At 44.2% G+C, this 20,464-nt stretch overlaps 1 protein-coding gene across 3 annotated transcripts in view; it reads left to right on the top strand.

The window, feature by feature from the left end:
* Positions 1-19,660, top strand: part of DUSP16 (dual specificity phosphatase 16) — a 79,337-nt gene extending 59,677 nt beyond the window's left edge. For all 3 annotated transcript variants that reach the window (XM_080810020.1, XM_080810019.1, XM_080810018.1), the window contains 3 exons: positions 8,714-8,873; positions 13,971-14,094; positions 15,920-19,660. In XM_080810020.1, the coding sequence (XP_080666146.1) occupies positions 8,714-8,873; positions 13,971-14,094; positions 15,920-17,096 (1,461 nt within the window). In that variant the 3' untranslated portion in view covers positions 17,097-19,660. The remainder of the gene's footprint in view (positions 1-8,713; positions 8,874-13,970; positions 14,095-15,919) is intronic.
* Positions 19,661-20,464: the final 804 nt, after the last annotated feature.

Below are 20,464 nucleotides of genomic sequence, written 5' to 3'. Positions count from 1 at the left end.
GGGAAAACAACCTGGGCAAGGAGTTTCTGTGGAAGACTGTCAGGAAACTTCTTGAAAACAGATGTGTAGACTAGAGGATGGTGAGAGGTCAGCATGCTTTGAAAGTGGTGAGTAGAAGCTCATATTGGCCTGTGGATTCATTGTTGAGAAGAATCAGAGTGCTTAATGGGATTTTAGTGGTCATATAGTGAGTCTTTCTTTGATAAATGAGGAAGCCGATATTACAGAAATATTAGATGAATTATGCAACATCACTCAGCGGATGAATTTGGGACCAGATGTGCCTCTCTTTCAGGATAGCTTGAACTGATCTTCCTGCTCAGCTCTGTGATTTAAACTTCCCTGAGGCTTCCCTGAGGTTCTACCCCCCCCCCCCCCACCAACGTCGGGAACAGTGTGCTGTCAGTGTGCTGCTTGTTCATTCCCTCGTTTAACATGCAGAATTGGTTTTCCTGTGCTCCCTGGTCTTCCGCAGGCACTGGGATGGCTGCTGTTTCTCTGTTGTTTTCTTACCAGAGTTAGCCTAGACACAGAAAACTGCCTTTCCATATGGCCTAGGAAGACAACAGATCAAAGTTATCAATAAAAATACACCACACAGTGTGCAGTTTGGTCAGACAAGACCTATTCATTCCACAGTGATGCAGAAGACGGGATGACTGACTGTAGACCCACTGGCAGGGCAGCACGGCCTCATGGTGGAGAGCCGGCCTTGGAGCTGGCCAGTCCAGGGTCCTAGGGCTCCGCCTCACCAGCCGCATCAGGTTACCTGAGCTGCTGAATCTGGGCTTCCTCACCTACGAACTGCCATGATCCTGCCTTCTAGTGTTCATGTCAGGTTCCAATGAAGTGATGCGTGCCAAGCACCAAGGACAGTTCCTGGTCTGTAGGGACCCTGGTTACTGTCAGCAAGAGGCCCAGCATACAAGCTGCTAGTTACAGTGGGTGTGGTTGGTTGAGGAAGGCGATGGAGGAGATAGGACTTAAGGTCAGTTTTGAAGGCAAAAGGAGTGGCAAATGCAAAATTACTTACTGAATTGACTTCAAAAAGAAAAATTACAGTTCCATTATCTAGAATTGTGATGCCTGTGGTTATTTAATGTGCCGTCTCTCCTCAGTCTAGCTGAGCATGGGAAACTTGATCAAATAGAGCAGTTTTATCTATCTCTCTCTTTATATCAATATGTATGTTGATATATGTTAGTGTCCCATATACTACTCCACAGTCTGCATCAACAGATTATAGAACCCTACTTAGAAACCAGTCCAACTACAGGACAAAGTTTATTTCATGGTTTAGGTGACAGAAAGTTTTAAAGGGAAAGAATTGTGAGTGGAAATCGTAATTAATAATAAAATAATAAAATAAAGATTTGTTTTTTGACTAGAAAATGCCATTTCTGGAAGTTTTCTTAATTGTATATTGAAGCCAGAATCCATTTTTTAAATTCTCAAGGGACAGTCTCTTCTACTTTGCAGATGAACCCTTTTTATATCCAGCCTGCTGTATTCAGTATAACTGCCCTACTTAAGGCCAATGAGAAGAAGATAGTTTGAAAAATGTACATGACTTGTTTGGGGGGGCAACTTTTTGAGACATAATTCATATACTGTATGATATAGAAGTTATTTTTTATTGAGATGTAATTGACATATATAAGGTTTCAAGTATACAACATGATTTGCTATTTGCCTATACTGTAAAACCACAGTAAGTCTAGTTAACATCTGTCACCACACAGTTATACTTTTTTCTTGTGATGAGAATTTTTAAGATCTACTCTCAGCAACTTTCAGATATACAGTAGACAATTATGAACTATAGCTGCTATACTGTAGTTATTTATTACTGGAAGTCTGTCCCTTCTGACCACCTTCACCCCACCCCCATATATGTTCTCTGTATCTATGAGTAGATTAGATTCTTTTCGACTCCACATGTGCTATCGGTGTTTGTCTTTCTCTGACTTACTTCACTGAGGATAATGTCTTCAAGGTTCATCCGTGTTGTTGCCAATGGCAAGATCTCATTCTTTTTTAATGGATGAGGAACGCTGCATTGTGCACGTACATACCACGTCTTTATAGGTTCATCGGTCGACGGGCCACTTAGGTTGCTTCCATGTCTTGACTGTTGTGAATAATGATGCAGTGAACATGGGCGCGCAGAGATCTCATCAAGTCAGCGTTTTCAGTTCCTGCAGATATCCACTCAGAAGTGGAATTGTTGGATCCTATAGTAGTTTTATTTCTGATATTTTCAGGAACCTCCATACCATTTTCCATAGTATCTATGCCAATTTACATTCTCACAAGCTGTTTATAAAATAAGATAAAGTAAGGGAACTAACATTTAATGAGACTCTTACATTATGTGCCTGTTATTTTGTCCTCAGATAGCTTTACAAAAAACAGACATCATTAACCCTATCTTACAGGTGAGGAAACTAAAGCTGAGTGAGGTTAGGTAACCAATCCAAGATCATGCAGGTCATGAATGGTAGCATGCTAGGTGGTGCTCTGGTTTTTCTGGGCCAGTCCCCATATACTTTTAATTATTCCTGCCACGCTGAGTTCATCCATGCCATTGGAGGGAAGGCCAAGCATACAGGTATGTGTGCTGCCAGAAAGGTAAATTTGGTTAGTGGAAATTTATACAGATTTGCTTCTGATTGTTTCACCTTTTTCAGTGTCATAGGAAACAAGATCATCTATCAGCTGAGAATGAGGATTTTCATTTGAAGAAAAAGGGAAGTGGGTGGGATGGTGTCTAGGAGAGAGGGAAAGTGGAGGGACTAGGGAATAAAATGACTGCTGAGGAGCATGAGTCAGAAGTGAGACTGAGCAGCCTTGTTGAGCGTTTCTCCCTGGCTGCACTCAGCTGTGTGGGTGCAGATGCAGGCCAGGTGGGGAGTGAGATTTACCCAGGGCTGCAGAATCGCCAAGTGAGTGTGAAGAAGCCATAGTGGGACAAAGGAGGGTAGAAGCAGGGAAGTGGTTTATAATGACTGACCACAGAATTTCACTCGAGCAAGGCAGGAAGGCAGACATCATGAGGATAAAGGACGGAAAGAAAGGAGGTGGGATCAGCAGCATGTGGATCCTGGGGAATTGAAGGATTCCAAGAGTAGTGGTATAAGAGACAGCAAGCCGGAAGGACGGGAGGAAGAGTCCAAGAGTGGGGTGTGTGAGGTCGAGATTCGGGCTGGGTGCTGGTTGTTGGTAATGACCAAGACCAGACCGGGTCTCAGTGAGTGGTCAAGGTGAGAAGTTCAAAGAACTGAGAGGCCAAGGTATCAGAAGGATAGTTGAAGGGCAGGAAAGATGATTTTGTCAGTAGAAGGCACGTGTTAGCAGACTTAGCACAAAGTTGAGCTAAATATTAAATAGCATAACGAGTGCCCACTGGAAGCTTACAGACTGTGATGTTTAATTATGGGACAGAGTAATATTCAGTTGTGTGTGTTTTATATACATACTAAAAATGGAATGAATTTCATAAATACCTCTTTATAACACAGTAAGAAGTCATTGACATTCGTCTGTGAATAAAAGCAATTATTATTCTGTAAAACAGCCCATTCTTCATAATTATAGTTCCATCCTGGTTCCACTGACATTGACTAAGATGCCCTCTCAGCCACGTGTATGTACATTTGTAAAAATAATCAGGAGAGCAGGTTACTAGTGTGTATAACTGCCTGAAACTCAGGGCCTCAGAGGTCCAGCGCCATCGCAGCCGAGAGCCCCAGCTGGTGCCACCCTGTGGAGGGCAGAAGGCGCTTGACCTAGGAGCAGCTGCTTCTCCCACTGGAACCACGTGCTCACTGGGAGGCACTGTGTGTGTTCTTGGACCTGTTTAGGCCAGTGGCCTTGTTGTTATCATTGTGCACAGTAATTAAAATATTACATACACTCATGAAATATGAATGAGGGAAGGAAGAGAGATGTTTTTCTATGACCTAAGGTAAATGTTTTGGGAAGATTTAGAAAAAACAGATTGCTTTATGTTTTTTCTGTCTAAACTAGGGCAGAAGGCAACTGTAAAATACCCAGGGGTCATACTCCAGGATTCTGTACTGATGTTGTTCTACAAGTTTTTGCTCTTCTTCAAAGAAATGGAAACTCTAAGTAGTAGATGCATTTGGTTGTGATTTGCTTAAGAACGCCAATCAGCTAACTCCTACCAAAAAACAAACAAACAAAAACACAGTTCTGCACCAGAAATTAGTGAATTCATGTATTTATTTGTTTTAAATGAAAATGAAATGTTTCAAGGGTAATGTATCATTTTTAATGATTTCCTCTTTTAACTTTTTCACTGATGTGTACCTGCCAATCCAGATTATGTATTGTATTTAATTTAGCAGCCAGATCATATTTAAATTTTACGTGGTAACATTTTAGGATTTTTTTGTTTGCCTCTTTGATTTTAAAATTGGCCATGTTTAATTTATCAAGTCCTATCTTATAACTGATAATTGATTTGATTTTTTTTTTTGCCGTAAAATGTTTATAAATCAAGTTATATTTATCATTGAGATCATTTCCTTTTTTCTCATTTCATGTTTATTTTACCATCACTGAGTTTTAATACAGTAATGTCTGGTTGCCCTTTCCCTCTTTTGCCAGTTGTTTAAAGTAAAACTGCTGAGGTACCGGACTGGCTCAGAAGAGCATGCGACTCTTGATCTCAGGGTCATGAGTTCAAGCCCCACATTGGGTATAGACATTACTGCCCCACCCAAAAACCTTTTTAAAAAAAAAGCACTACTTAAATGCATCTATTATGGTGTATTGTTTTATAAGTGAAAAATACTTTTTTGAACTACAACAGCTTTGTGAGCTTGGATTATCGAAAGGTGTCCTTTTCATGTGTCTGCTGTGTCCAGAGTCAAGGGGTTGCTGCGCTGGGGGTGTGGCAGCTGTGAGCTGCCAGTCACACCGGCAGCTCGTCCTCACTGCGCAGCAGTAGACGCTGGTGTCAACGTGGCCCCGGAGGCCAGCACCATGATGCCTGGGGCTGCAGTGGCCAGGACAGTAAGGGAAAGCAGAGGGTGACAGAAACACCTCCTCGGGTGCCCTGAGTCGCTTGGAAAGCCTCCTCACAGAAGCTCACAGCCAGAGTGGTGCCCTTTAACTTTCTAATTTATTAGTGATAGTTGAAAAGGGCATAAAGAATGAAGTTAAACTTTATATTGCTTCATTTAGTTAAAAAGAATGTGTGTATGTAGGCTAGTCACCTTGTTGCTCCATCCAACTTGCATGAGAGCATAGCGACTCAGGACGGATTCTGGAGACAAATGTACTTGGATATGAATCTTGACTCTAGATCACTTGCTATCTGTGTGACTTGGCAAACATGCAGCCTTTCCAAACCTCAGTTCCCCCATTTTTAAAATGAGGATAATAATAGTACTCATGGCAGAGGGTGGTTGTGAGGATTAAGTGAGACCGTCTATATATTTGTTAAGTTTTTAATTCCAGCATCGTTAACATGCAGCATTCTGTTACTTCCAGCTGTGTGCTGTAGTGACTCAGCACTTCCCTTTGTCAGTCACCGGGCTCCTCAGGACAAGTGCACCTCTTCATCCCTATCACCTATTTCCCTCATCCCCCACTCACTCCCCTCTGGTAACCACAGGGTGTGCTCTGGAGTTAAGAGTTTGTTTCTTGCTTTGTCTCTTTTTCTTCCCTTGTTTGTTTTGTAGATTCCACATAGAAGTTGAAATCATATGGCATTTATCTTTCTCTGACTTACATCATTTAGCATTATGTGCTAAGCTAGCTCCATCCGTATCATTGCAAATGGCAAGATTTCATTCTTTTTTATGACCAAATAGTATTTGTGTGTGTGTGTGTGTGTGTGTGTGTGTGTGTGACATCTTCTTTATCCTTTCATCTATCCATGGACACTTGGGCTACTTCCGTAATTTGGCTATTGTAATTAATGCTGCTACAACATAGGATGAATGTATGCCTTTGAATTAGTGTTCTGGTATTATTTGGGTAAATACCCAGTAATGCAATTACTGGATCATAGTTCTAGTTTTAACTTTGTGAGGAGACTCCATACTGTTTTCCAGAATGGCTGCCCCAGTTAGCATTCTCACCAGCAGTGTAGGAGGGCTCCGCATTCTCCACATCCTCAAGAGATTGTCTATTTAAATGTTCAGCACAGTACTTGGAAATAGTAGGGATTCATTAACTGTTAAATATTATTCTGGTAGATATTTTAATAATATGTATTATGTACCATAATATAATTATATTATTAATAAGCCTCTAGCAAAGGTGCTCAACAAATATTTTTTGATTGAATTTAGGCTCAGTGGCCATTTCTATAAACTGTAGGTTATGAAGCTACTTGTCAAAAGCATACATTGTTACACTCTTTCTATGGGGAAATCAAATTTGACAGTCACTATAGATTTGTAACATGTTTTGTCCATAGGGAGAACTGCCTGTTATCTTCTGAAACTTCTAGGTCTTCATTACTGAATTGGGTAGAAAGTGATGTTACTACCTCCTTTCACTTTTAGTAAGTCTGTAGTCCTGTTGGTGGATAGGAGAAGGGCCTATAAAATGATTCATTTAAGGACCATTGGCAAGAAAGGCTTGAAAGGCTCCTTAACTCCAGAGGGACCCATTGCCATTTTACATGGGAGATACTGCGGTTGATCAAGTGGCAGTAATCTCAGCATGGAAAAACAAATGTGACCTTTGCTACACGTACAAAAGTTGAAAAGTTGTAGTAAACACCATTAAGATCTTCACAACCTGATTGTGAACCTACCAGAAGCACATGAAAGCATGAGAAGACTGGGGCACTGTGCCAGGGTCAGTCGGTCACTCCAGGAAACTCACCTGGTTCCCAAAACTGTTTCTTGACATGATTGTCTCAGAGGGTTGCATACATGGCTTGGATTTATTAAGTCTACCTTTGTGTAAATACACTTATTGTGCCTTATGTGGTAAATGAAGAGGTTTAGGGAATTGGCATATTTCAGGAGAGAAAATAGGAAGAAAATGACCAACTGTCTTTCAGGTAGTTGGAAAACATTTGTAGAGGAGGTACCATTCCAAGAAATGACCAGAGTTGCTTAAAAGAGAATTATTTCAGGCTTAGAACATTTTGAACTACAGGAAGTGGAGTTGTGGGGGCTTGCCTGGGAAATAGTGGACAGGGTGTTGGTTGAGCAAACACGTATTGAGTGCCACTGTGTACCTGGTGCTGAAGGTAGGAAAACAAGTGCGAGTCAGTCCCAGATCTCGCTACCTCACTCCTTGCTAGGAGAGGCCAGCATTAGCTGCTCAGAACAGCAGTGCACTCTGAACAAAGCGCTTCGGAAGGGCAGAGAGTGCAATGGTGAGTTATGCATCAGTGGAAGGAGTGCACAGTAAGGTTAACTTCATCAAATCCAGAAAAGTGGATGAGAGTGACCAGGAAGAGAGGAGCAGGGCCTCCAAAGCACGGGAGTGGCGTGAACGGCAGCATGGAAGGGTGGGTGCACATGTGACGTTGGGGGATTTGGACAGGAGCAGGCAGTGACACGGTGACATTGAAGTGTGGGCAAAGCACTTAGCCCATGTTTGATTATAAGAAAGATTACTCTGGTTTTTGCTCATGGTTTAGAGATGAAACACCACAAACTTCCAGGAGCTCCCTGGTGGCTCATTTGTTGTTGTGGCTGCCCGCTGGCTGAGGAGCAGCAGGGAACAGAGAGGAGAGGACAAATGGGAGGTGGATACCAAAAGGATCTGGCAACCATCTGGATGGGGGTCGTGAAGGAAAACAGATGACTTGATCATATTTTCTAGCTCAGGTGTCTGGGTAGATGGTATTACCATAAACCAACTTCTGGTGACAGAGAGGAAATGGGACTTGGGGGCCCAGAGAGATAATGTGTTGAGTTTCTGACATTTTGAGTTTGAAGGGCCTGAGGAACATGCAAACAGAGATACCCAGTAGGTAGTTGGAAAGACGGGTTGGAAATTACAGAGAATGTGTATTTAAAAGTTGTCAACGTGTAGAACTGATAATTAAAGCAATGGCAATAGATTCAGTCTTTTAAGAGAGTATTCAGAGTGACAAGACTGCCTAGGACTTTATCTTTGAGAACAACCAGTATGTTCCATTTGGGAAGAAAATGTTCTTATTGTGTATACCTATACTCTGTAAAGTCATAGTAAACTGTCCTGGTTTTATTTTGTATTCTTCCACTTCTTTCTCAGTAATGAAGATAAGAGAGTTGATTATATTAATGATGTGTGATCTTCAAGCATACTATTTTATTTTAAAGATTTACTTATTTGAGAGAAATGGAGTTGCGTGTGCACGCAAGAGAATTGGGGGACAGGCAGAGGGAGAGAATCTCAAGCAGACTCCCTGATGATCGTGGACCCCAACACCGGGCTCGATCTCATGACCCACAAGATCATGACTTCAGCTGAAACCAAGTGTCAGACGCTCAGTCTCTGAGCCAGCCATGTATCCCTTTAAGCATGCTATTTTAAACAGCCTTTCTTTGCCCTTAAAAACAATTCTGCTTTAAACTAAAGTGTCTAAATGTCACTGTGCTCGGTTTTTGGATTTCACTGATTGAATTAACGCTGATTTCAAGGAAACCAGTAATTCCTATCATTAAACTTCACTCTTCCAAAATGATTGCGCTGGTGTGTTGATCGCTTTAATTGTTCTCTCCCTCCACAGGAGCTGATGCAACAGAATGGGATTAGTTACGTGTTAAATGCCAGCAATACCTGTCCTAAGCCCGACTTTATCCCTGAGTCTCATTTCCTGCGAGTGCCTGTGAATGACAGCTTTTGTGAGAAAATTTTGCCGTGGTTGGACAAATCAGTCGACTTCATTGGTAAGTAGCTCCAGTAGTATTACAAGTCCTCTGGGTTATGTATAGTCTCATATACAGGTGTACCCCTTCCTTCCCTTTTTCGTCTTTAGAGGAAAGGAGCCTATTTCAGAGATTCCGTAAGTCTAGGAACAACACATGCTGCTGCTTATCTTACTCAGTGGCCAAGGTGACATGTGTGCCATGCTGTTGCTGAGGGACTGCCTTGTGACATTCTGGCTTCCTGAACACCAGGAGGTTAATCCTGATGAGATCTGTGATTATGTTGGCAAGTGTTTGAAAATCAGTTAAACTTCTGGGATTAAACTTTAGCCATTTTTTCAGATCCCATAAATGACTCTTGGAAGCTTTGGTGGCATTCCTTAAACTGGTTTCACCTCGCTGCTATGTTCTCCCCAGAGAAAAGTCAAATCCTGTGAAAACAAATCCCATCTTTATGTCACGAGACTTGTAAGCCTTAGTCCAAGTGCCAATAATTTCAAGTAGTAGGAGATCTAAAAAAACTCCCTGATCCCGTCCTGTGTTGTGTTCTGCTTGTGGGCCTGTCAGTCCTGGTGCTTGGTGACATTTTGGTGCCTCAGGATCAGATCTGGTCTGGGAAACTGGTGATGTGTATTTGAAATGCAGTTTTAGTGACAAGTGGCTGAACAGGGGAGATCTACTGTTTGCTCTCGACCAGCACGAGGAGCCCCTTTGTTCCTGATGTTCCATGTGAGAAGTTCGTGATGTTTTCTTCCTCTAGTCACATAAGCTTGAGCACTCCGCATTAAATACTCTGAATTTGTTACTGTAATTAAGAAAAGAACTGGTTCCCTTTAAAATCTGAAATTATGTACATTAAGCCTCTCAACTATACCTTTCATCTGAGAGGAATTTCTAGATAATGCTTTTGGAACTTTGAGTAATTCCAAAACAGTTCTCCTTTTTTTTTTTCCCTTCAAGATTCCAGATTGCCAAGTTTTCATCTTTAACTAGGATGCATTCTTTGAAATGTCAGAAGATAAATGGCTTAGATAATTCACTTTATAATATTCACAAATGAAACTCCCAAATGAATCAGCCCCACCGCTGTATTTCTAGGAAGTATTCAGTATATCCTTGTTTTTGCTTATTTAGAAGGTAACACTTAAAGTTAATGTTCCTATTGATTGTCATGTCAATCCAGAGACATTTGGCTCTAATCTCAGCTAAAAGTGCAGTTTCAGGACCTATTTAGAAGAGACCTCATCTCAGTGTTCGAGCTTTAGGAGGGTTAGCAGAAAAGAGAAAATGAGTAACTTTGCCCCAGCTTGCTTGTTTCTTTCCTGGTAGACCTTGGGGTCATCCTGCCACTTAGTTTAGACAGAAGGAATTTACCATGTTCCAGCTTGGTTAAGCACACCCAAATACGTATTCTAACTTATTAGTAATATCTGAAAATATTTATACTTCCCAGTATTTCACTTGCTCAGCCCTATTTACTAGGGCCATTGCTCCCCGCGCCCCCAGCCCGGTAATTCAGTGTGAACCTTCGAAGTCCTGCACACGGTCACAGTGGTTGCTGGCCTCCACCGTGCTCTCTGCCTTGGTCAGTTCTGGCAGGGTGCACAGTGGGAAAACTGCCCCCTTACCAGGGCTGAGTGACTTACAGGATTGTGGGGGTTTTGTCTCTTTATTATTGAGGTAAATTTCAACAAATTTCTGGGTTTGTTGGGAGGACTCAAGTGTTCATGGAGTTTTGTCTTTATTTTTAGTTCCCATGGGCAGCAGTGAGCTGGGGTTGCCTGGGACTGTGGGACACTCTCAAGGTGTCCGGTCCCGGCTGGCTGCTCCTCTGGCGCTCTCCCTCCTCACCCTGCCCTCGGCTTCCGCCCTGCATCCTGAGTTTGCATGGGCCCTACAGGGAGGTGACTCAGGGCATGTACTTTGGAGCCAAATTGTATTTGGGTCCTGCCTTCCCTGGTTACTAGTTAAGTGACTGGTGTAAGCTTCTCAGCTTCCTGAACTGGAAATGGAAGATAGTATATGTACTTAGAGGGGAGTTGTGATGATTAAAGTAAGTAACAGACGGAGAATACCTTGTCCTCATAACTGGTCTTACTAAATAGCAGTTTTACAAATGATCCTCTGAGAAGTTCTTTCAGTTTTTTTTTCTTAGAGCTGTCCTCTGTAAGCGCAATGATTGCTTCTTTATTTTTAGCCTTTATAAGTCTCATCCTCACTGGCTCCCCTTTACCCATTTGTTATCCTCTCTGCCCTTTTTTGACCTCGATTTTTATTCTTGAGCTCCTGTAGTGACAGCATGCTTTTCTTCTTTCCAGTTGTCACCGTCCATGCTTTTGCTGCCCCCCGTTCAGCAACCTTCAGTCTTTAGCCTGACATTCCCAGCCCTCCAGCCCCTACTCCCCACCTTTGAAACCTTCTTTCTAGCAACCCTCTGCTGCACCCACCCCGCCCCATGGCGCATGTGCAGTGGCCCTGGTGGACTGTTGGCTGAGTGGCCTATTGGGTCCTCCTGCATGGCCACCCAGCACACCTTTTCCTTCTCTCTGCCAGGTCCCTGTGTGTGTGACTTCCTTTAAGACTCCCTTTAGGACTCATTTCTGTCAAGAGCCGAACCCCAATCCAGTGTAATACTTTTCAGTTAGAATTTTTTTTTAAGATTTATGTATTTATTAGAGCATGTGCATGCACAGGGTGGGGAGGGGCACAGCAAAGGGAGAGAGAGAGAATCCTAAGCAGACTCCCCGCTGAGCCCATGGGGCTTGATCCCATGACCCTGAGATGACGACCTGAGCTGAAATCAAGAGTCAGATGCTTAACCGACTGAGAGCCACATAGGTACCCCTCAGTTAGATTTCTAAAATACATCCTCAGAAGTGTCATGATTGTAAAAACAATGTAAGTACAATGCAGAATATTTGAAAAACAGAGAAAAGGAAAGCTATAACCTCAACATCCTAACACATCTGTTATCATCATTTTATTTCCTTCCAACTCTTTTCACATTTTCTATAAAGATTGCTTTTTAAGGTATGTATGAGTCAGCTAGCCAGTATTTACTGGGTGCACAATATATGCCCAGTGTGAAGCCCTCTGAGGTAATTAGAAGCAAGATCCTTCTAGGTTCTTATAGTCTTGTTTTGAGATTACTGTTTCAGATAATTGAGAGAATATTGTCACGAGTGGCTCAGTCGTTAAGCATCTGACTCTTGATTTCGGCTCAGGTCATGATCTCAGGGTTGTGAGATCGAGCCCCATGTCAGGCTCCACACTGAGCATGGAGCCTGCTTAAGATTCTGTCTCCCTCCCCCACCCCCGACCTCCCCTCCAGCTCTCCACCTCCCTACTTGAGTATACATACACTTTCTAACTAGCTAAATAAATAAAATTAAAAAATTAAAATCCAGCCTACTTCCAATAAGAATTTAAAGCAGCTTACAGTATGAGACTAGGATAAAAAAACACACACATTACACACATACACATTAAAATAGGATCAAAGGGCAAGAACCAAGTAATATGGGGCTAGAAAAGTACAATAAAATCTGAATTACAGTTCCCTATTGAAATTGAGTGAAAGACTCAGCTTTGAGCTTCTTAGCAGCCTAGGCAAAAGTGGAAATACTAAGATTAGTATAGGCTGAGGACTGTGTAGTTGAGACAAGGGAGAGAACAGTAGAGGCCCAGGAAGGCATGGGACTTGATGTACATGGGTTTATATATTATCATGTTGTATAGTACGTATTTCTTTGTCTCAAGAATTTATATCCATTTGTTACTGTTTCATTATGTTTGATTTCACTATCTAGAGAAAAGCTGATTATTCATATACTATCCGAAAGTCCTATGTGTTTTGTACATCATGAATAATCACATACATTAGGAGTTTGTAATGTCTATAACAGAAGTGGGGAGACTGGAGAGGCCTTATATTACTATTTAGCTGCCAGAGCAGAGTCCCAGGAGATCTGTGAATTACAAGAATTTTGACATAAGGTTTGGTAACTTTTGGTGGTGTCAGCTAACACAAGAGCGAAAAGGGGAGAATCGAGCTCCACGACCGCGGCTCATAGGTAAGCGCGCGTGTCATTGTTCCGAAGTGAGGCAGTCCTAGTGCTGGCTGACATGTTAGCAGGTTCCAGGCAGCCTAGGCAACTTCACTTACTCCCACAGGTAGCTTCTGAAGCCCCTCAACAGGGAGAGATGGCAGCACCGTTGGGCTGAATGTTCTTGGTTCTAAGTGTCCAAAAGTCCCACCTACCCTGTTGTAGGGAGCAGACATGATGCAGTCAGGAACTCCTGGATATCCAGGAAAGGTTCAAGTTCCCTTGGTCCTCGTTAAAGGGAAAACCTGATTCATAGCATACACATGGTTTTCTTCTTAAATTCAGCAAATAAAGTTGAGCCACTTTATGACATACAGAAAAGTCTAAACTATAGGAAGATAGGTTCTATGGGTCAGGATTTTAAAAGTACCCTGAACGGGCATCTTTTTGCATTCTGATGCGATATGGTGATAGTCTTCTCCCTCCCCACCCTCCTGATTCTTAAATTAGTAATGTGTGTCACATGTTTGAAATGAGAAAATATTTTTAAAAATATTATACCTCTTATATGTAGCAAAACATTATACTGAAGTACAATGTTATATGTCAGTTATATCTCAAAACTGGAAAAAAGTGTAGTATCTCTTACCTAACTAGAAAGAAGTTGGAGTGTCAGACAACATGGGTAAAGTTATTTTCTTTACGCTTCTCTGCATTCTGAAATTTTCCACACTAAAGAAGTAGAATCATGTCATCATAATGTAGGATATATAGCCAGGGAAAGTTATTCTATTAAAAATAATGTAAAAAACCCATTGGGAAAGGTACCGAGTAAGAGGCGAGCTTGAGTTAGGGAACTCAGTGCTTACTAACACGTCTAGCCCTTTGCTGTCCTGTATGTAAATGGTGAAGTGATCTTCCTTTTATCTCCCTAAGAAACTATTGAAAGGAACAATATGTAAGTAGATGAGATTTACTTGGAGTTATTAGATGAAAGGAAGTACCTGGCAGCAAGATCTCACCGTTGACTATAGTTGTGCTTAGTGACCCTTTTTGAATTTGACTCCTGCAGAGAAAGCCAAGGCCTCCAACGGGCGCGTCCTGGTGCACTGCTTAGCCGGCATCTCCCGCTCGGCCACCATCGCCATCGCCTACATCATGAAGAGGATGGACATGTCCTTAGATGAAGCTTACAGGTGAGGGCCAGAATGCGTCTTGTGCGACAGGCTTTTCATTTGACCTGAAGTGTGAAGGGAGAGGAGGGCGTGTAACCAAATTAAAGCAAATCAGGACTATTTTAGTTACATGCCGTACAGGTGACTGGATTTTTAAATGGTTTTTCAAAGACCAGAGAAGAATGCACTTGTATAAGTTAGTATGAATTCCACCCAAACTCGTGTTGGGTTCATCTTCAGCTACTTTCTAATTTCTAGGAACAGTAAATCTAAACAGAACACCATCCTATTAAGTGAGTTTATATCTTTTCCTAACTGGGGAAGTATATCTGAGGAAAAAAAACTCCAGCAGATTACCCATTACAGAATTCCTCCTCCTGCTTCCAGCTTTGTGCCTCCATCACTGTGAGGAAAAAGCCCGAGAGCAAGTAATTGTCAAAATATGTTTACTGAGTCCAATGTCCTGCATTCTAGAGTTGCCGAGAGTCTGCGTTTTCACTGGATCGCTCTCCCCACCCTTGGGCCAAGTGGAGGGCAGGCAAGTGGCAAGTGCGCACAGGACCGGGGTTTGTGCCCTGGGTCAATCGGGGGCCCCTGTGCGCTTAGCGGGTAGAGGTGGGGAGTTTCCGTGTGATAGAGAGCCAGTACATAGGGTGGCAGGAAGCAGGACTGTTGTAACAATTGGACTTTTTTCTCACATTGGAAGATCTGGAAAGAAACGTACTACCCGAGCAGCTTCTCATTCGAGGAGCGAGCCTGGAGGAGAAGGGTCCTACCTTCGTTTCCATCAGTTCCCTCGTCCCCCAGTCAGGCTGTTTTCCCCACAGGGCTTCTGGCACCATTTCGGAAGCAGAAGGAAAGGCACTCTTCTGTCACGTTACCAAGTCTTAAACGAGGACCCTACGTTTATATTTGTTACGGTGGGGCCAGTTGTTTCTGACCTCAATTTGCTTTAGGTTACTTGATTTCCAAGGAGTTTGTGATTTTCCTCTATCTGTATTCAAATACAAATCCTCAGTGTGGTTTCACTCCTGCATCTTTGGCAGGGTGTCTGTGAAGGTCAGTAGCCAATGAATTCGTCTAAGAGTCTGTTTCCACAATTAAACATAAAAGCTATTTATTACTAGTTTTTACCCCTTGATGATTCTTTTTAACACAGTGGTTATAAAAATGGACCCAGACATTAGGCCTGGTTTTGAATCCCAGCTGTGTGATTCTGGGCAAGTCACTTACGGACTTTGTGTCCCTATATGATGGGATAACATACCCCCTGACATGGGTAGTTTTGGGGACTGAATGAGATAATACTCTGTCTAATGCAGTAGCCCAGTGCTTAGCACACAGAGCTGCCTGAGAGCTGATGACTCTGTCATGCTGAAGACAGAAGGAACTCGAGTGTGTGCATTGATGCTTTGGTCACCTGATAACTGCTTTTCTTGTCATTAATTAAAACATACAATGTCCTGAGGAAGTGACTGGGGGGACTTTGAGAAGGCACGATACAGGGAAAGCTGGAGAGTGGCTGTCACTCTACTTCTGATGGCGGCGGCCCCAGCGCTGGGGTTGGGGTGGTTAGGACAGAATCTTCGCTTGTCAGTTGCATTGGAAACTCTGGGTCCTTGAAAATAAGAAGGCTGAAACTAGAGCTTTGGGGGCCTGTCCCCTGTCTTTCTAGCATGCTCCAGGGACATGTATGTCTCCCTGAACTTTCATACCAGTCATCTTCCCATAGGTATCTTGGAGGCTCTAATAATTCCCTTTTACTTAATATTCTATTTTCTAGCTATTTTAAAGATAAAGTGCAGCTGCAAAATTTACAATTTTTGTGCCTTTGCTCTCTTCACAGATTTGTGAAAGAAAAAAGACCTACTATATCTCCAAACTTTAATTTTCTGGGCCAGCTCCTAGACTATGAGAAGAAGATCAAGAACCAGTCGGGTGCATCAGGGCCAAAGAGCAAACTCAAGCTGCTGCACCTGGAGAAGCCCCATGAAGCTGTCCCTGCGGGCTCCGAGGGTGCTCAGAAGCACGAGCTGGGCCTCAGCCCACCCTGTGCCAACTGTGCTCCCTCTGAGGCGGTGGGACAGCGGCCCGCACATCCCACTGGCGCGCCCAGCCCGCAGCCCTCGCTGCTGGAGGACGGCCCCCTGGTGCAGGCACTCAGCGGCCTCCACCTGCCCTCCAGCAAGCGAGAGGACAGCAGTAAGCTCAAGCGCTCCTTCTCTCTGGACATCAAATCCCTTTCGTACTCCGCCAGCGTGGCGGCGTCCTTGCACGGTTTCCCGTCCTCAGAAGAGGCTCTGGAATACTACAAGCCTTCTGTGAGTCTGGAGGGGGCCACCAAGCTCTGCCAGTTCTCTCCGGTGGAGGAGGTGTCGGAGCAGACCCCCGAGAGCAGCCCGGACAAGGAGGAAGCCAGCCTCCCCGAGAAGCCTCAGCCGGCCAGGCCCCCCGAGGGCCCGGGGAAGCGGCTGCACACGGGAAGAACCAGCGCGGGGGGCGCTGCCCCGCGGCCCCTCTTCTCCCCGCTGCAGCGGAGCGGGAGCGTGGAGGACAACCGCCCCGCCAGCTTCCTCTTCGGCCTGTCCGCCAGCCAGCAGCACCTCGCCAAGTCCGCCGCCGGCCTGGGCCTCAAGGGCTGGCACTCTGACATCTTGGCTCCCCACACCTCTGCCCCTTCCCTGACCGGCAGCTGGTATTTCGGCCCGGAGCCCCCTCGCTTCTGCTCAGCCTCAGCCGTCTATGGGGGCAGCGGTGGCTACTCGGCCTACAGCTGCAGCCAGCTGCCCACCTGCGGTGACCCACTCTACTCCGTGCGCCGGCGGCAGAAGCCCAGCGACAGGGCTGACTCCCGGCGGAGCTGGCACGAGGAGAGCCCGTTCGAAAAGCAGCTGAAGCGCAGAAGCTGCCAGATGGAATTCGGCGAGAGCATCATGTCGGAGAACAGGTCTCGGGAAGAACTGGGCAAAGTGGGCAGCCAGTCCAGCTTTTCGGGCAGCATGGAAATCATTGAGGTCTCCTGAGAAGGAAGACCCTGTGGGCTTCTATGGACAGTACTTTCTTGTTCACAAAAATATTCCCTGTAAATCTGAAATATATATATGTACATACATATATATTTTTGGAAAATGGAGCTATGGTGTAAAAGCAAATGATGGATCAACACAGCTGCTCTCTCAGCGTCCGTACTTGAGCAGCTGCGCTTTCTCAACAAGAGTGGACGGGCAGATGCTAGATGTCTTCCCCGCCAGATGAGAAATTGTACGCAGCGCATTGCACATCCTCTTGTTCCTACTGAGTCCCAGGTTGGGTGGTGGAGGATGACATGCCCTCCCATGTTCGTGTTGTGCTAACAAGAGCTCTCGAATGCTAGCCCCTGTCCGGCCCCCTCCGTAGTGCACCTTAGCGCTGAGACTGAGCCAGCTCGTGGGTTGGGTGGGTAGACCCCATCAGGGACAGAACCTCACCGTAAACGCAAGAGAAACGAGCCCATCCAAAGCGGACTCGCACACCCAAGCTCACGTGGCAGCCGAGTGCCGCGAGCCTCATTTTGCTGCACACACACCATTAGGGGCCTTGCCAAGGTCGACTTCAGAGCAAACCCAGTACCTCAGACTGAAAGTCGGGGCTTTCACCACTACCGAGTCCGGTAGCCTATCTTCTAGGCATTGTGAATAGGTAGGTAGCTAGTCACACTTTACAGGCCAATTCAGACTGTCTCTCCACAAATTTCCAATTGGGCCTGGATGGTGGTAGTTAATTTTTTCTTCTCGGCTTGATGAAGAGAAGGGGGACTGTCTAGGATTCAATTGAACAGCCAGGGACCTGGCCTCGTAATGATTTAAGGTAGGTCGGGAGGCTAAACGAGTCTTCCTCCCTCCGTGTGAATCAAAGAATTGTTCCAAATGGGGTTGTTAATCCTTTAAATAAAGAACTTGGTTGAAGCCAGCTGTGAATTTATTTGGGTTGGTAGAACAGCAGCACCTTCAAGTTCTTGGCCAAAGTAGATTTTTTTCCATTTCGGTTTCTTTGCACAGATAGGTTTTTGTAAAAAACCTAACAGGTAGACTTTTACAGGAAACTATCAGGAGGGAGAAAAGCTCTGGAAAGATTAAAGAATTAAAATTGCTAAGGAGAGCCAGGAAACTCATTTTTCTCAATAGTTTTGTTCCCCTGAGCCTGTGATGAAGGAGATAGTTCTGTAATTTCCTCACACTTCCCGATTTACTAATAGGGCTGAGAGGCTAGTTCAATGAGGAAGGTTCTGAATAAAACAGTGTAGGAAGGTGAGGGGAAGGTGGCTGGCTTTTGTTGTGAGCAGAGTGGGAAGCCACAGTCAAACTATTCTCAGAAAGTATCCCCGGCATTTTTTTTTTTTTTTTTTTTTTTTTAGTAGAAAGGACATATCAAAATGGAGTGGGACCAAGGTGGTCTCTCAGTCTTTGACCTACAATCACTGTATGGACTCAATCCTGGCAGCTGAAAATAGAGGAGTTAATTGGAACAAGTACACAAGTGATTAGTACATACCTGCTTTTAAACTTCCCGGCTTGAGTCTTGTCAGCTACAGTATGGTCCTCTTTTGAAGCCTTAATTCACGTCAGCAGCTTTTGGGGGGGGGGATGGGGGTGTTGTCATTTTTCTTTACTGTAAGTGTAGCTAGTTGCTGACTCATATCTCAGGTTTTTCTGTGTTTGAGAAATGGATAGTCCTTCGACTAGGATGTGACTTCATGTTTCCTATGATGACTGCTGAAACCAGCACAGAATGAATGATGTGATTCAGAACGGACTTGCTCATGATGATTCCAAGCAGCACGTAACAGAACCGCTTGCTCATGCACGGGTAACGTGCTGTGATCCGGGTGTAAAATGAAGGCAGAAAGAGAGGACACTGCATAGGGAGCTCAGTGTTCCTGTAAGGAAAAAGTTCTGTTAAATGATGTTAGTTTTTCACATACATTTAAATCTGGGGTGTAATCAGACATTCTCAAGGAGTAATTTTTGAGGTGTTCTGTATACACCAAGCATGGAAGAGCTCACTTGTTCTCCAGAGTCTGGTCATAACTGTGGAACATTTTTAAGAAATGAAAGCAAGAGCTCCAGTGTTAAGTCTGTCCCAGGAGGGTTGTGGAGGGGACTTCCATCGTTTGGGGTTTCTCCTGGCCGTGGTCCCCTTCCTTCCCATGACTGCGAGGTAATCCTGCCCTACAGCCTTCGGTCTCAACTGCGTATGTCAGATACACAGTTCTCTGGCAGGAGACTGCAGGGCCACGGGGTGAGCCCTGCCACTGCTTGGGGAGGCTGGCTGCTCTCTGCCATAGGGGCTCGTAGGGCACGCCCTGGAGTCTGCCAGCAGGACACTGAACGGTGATTTCTAAAGAGCAAAACTAGACTTGTGTGTGAGAAAGGCTGGACTGTGGTTGACATTTGTAAAGTGAGGTGGAAAGACTGTATAAATGTTTAATATGAATATAGTGTTCTTTTGGAGTAAGATGCTGTTGAATGGTTAAATTGTGCATTTCTCATTTTGATGTTCATGTATGTTAATATGAAATAAAATCAAAACTGGTACCTGTTTATACATAAATGAGAAAAGGACCTCTCCTTGCAGCTTTTGGTGGGAAGAACAATATCCGAGTTGCAGAAGGAGGCAGTGGTGGGACCTGTCCCGCTGTTCCCACAGCGAAGGCGACTTAGATCAAAATAAAGTGGTGAGGGCACCAGATACAGTATGTGTGCCATCCTTCCCACGAAACACCAGCTCCTTGGCTGATGGTTCCACGTTGGCCTTTGTTTTTCAATGCCTGTACCAATGCACACTACAGTGGGGAGCCCTAGACACTTGGTAAATATTTGCTGACTGACTGAACCGAGAATAAGTATAGGGAGGAAGAAGACCAGATGCACATTCATGGCACATTCTAACGGTATATGTAAATGGTTTTATAATTCTTACAGGAAAAATGGGGAATAGTCATTAAAGATCCGTTCTCCATCTTTGCCATGAACATCTTCAGGACCCCTCTGCTTATAAAGGACACTGCACAGGACAATTTAGGATACTAGTAGCTTAGTCTTATCAAAGGAATAAAGCATTTTACTACCTCCATAAATATGCTTCATAATAAAGCATATTACCTTGGAATAAGAATCACAGGTGATGTCACTTAAGTTGGTTGGGACAGGCTTCTGAGATGAAGTTAAATTTAAGAAAATTTAAAAGCAAGAGGGATGGTATTGGGTGAGCCAAGACTAAGAGCGGCCTTGGCCTGGACCTGGCAAAGAACCAGAGGCAGACACAGGACGGAAGAGCAAAGGGAGTGGGAGCACGTCTGCCTCCAGAGAGGAAGGCAGTGTGTGCGAGCAGGTGTTCAGGGAGAGGCTTCAGA

Source organism: Martes martes (assembly GCF_963455335.1).
Source record: "Martes martes genome assembly, chromosome: 8".
Taxonomy (NCBI): Eukaryota; Metazoa; Chordata; class Mammalia; order Carnivora; family Mustelidae; genus Martes; species Martes martes.
The sequence above is the reverse complement of the archived record's forward strand: the minus strand, read 5'-3'. Positions and strand labels throughout refer to the sequence as shown.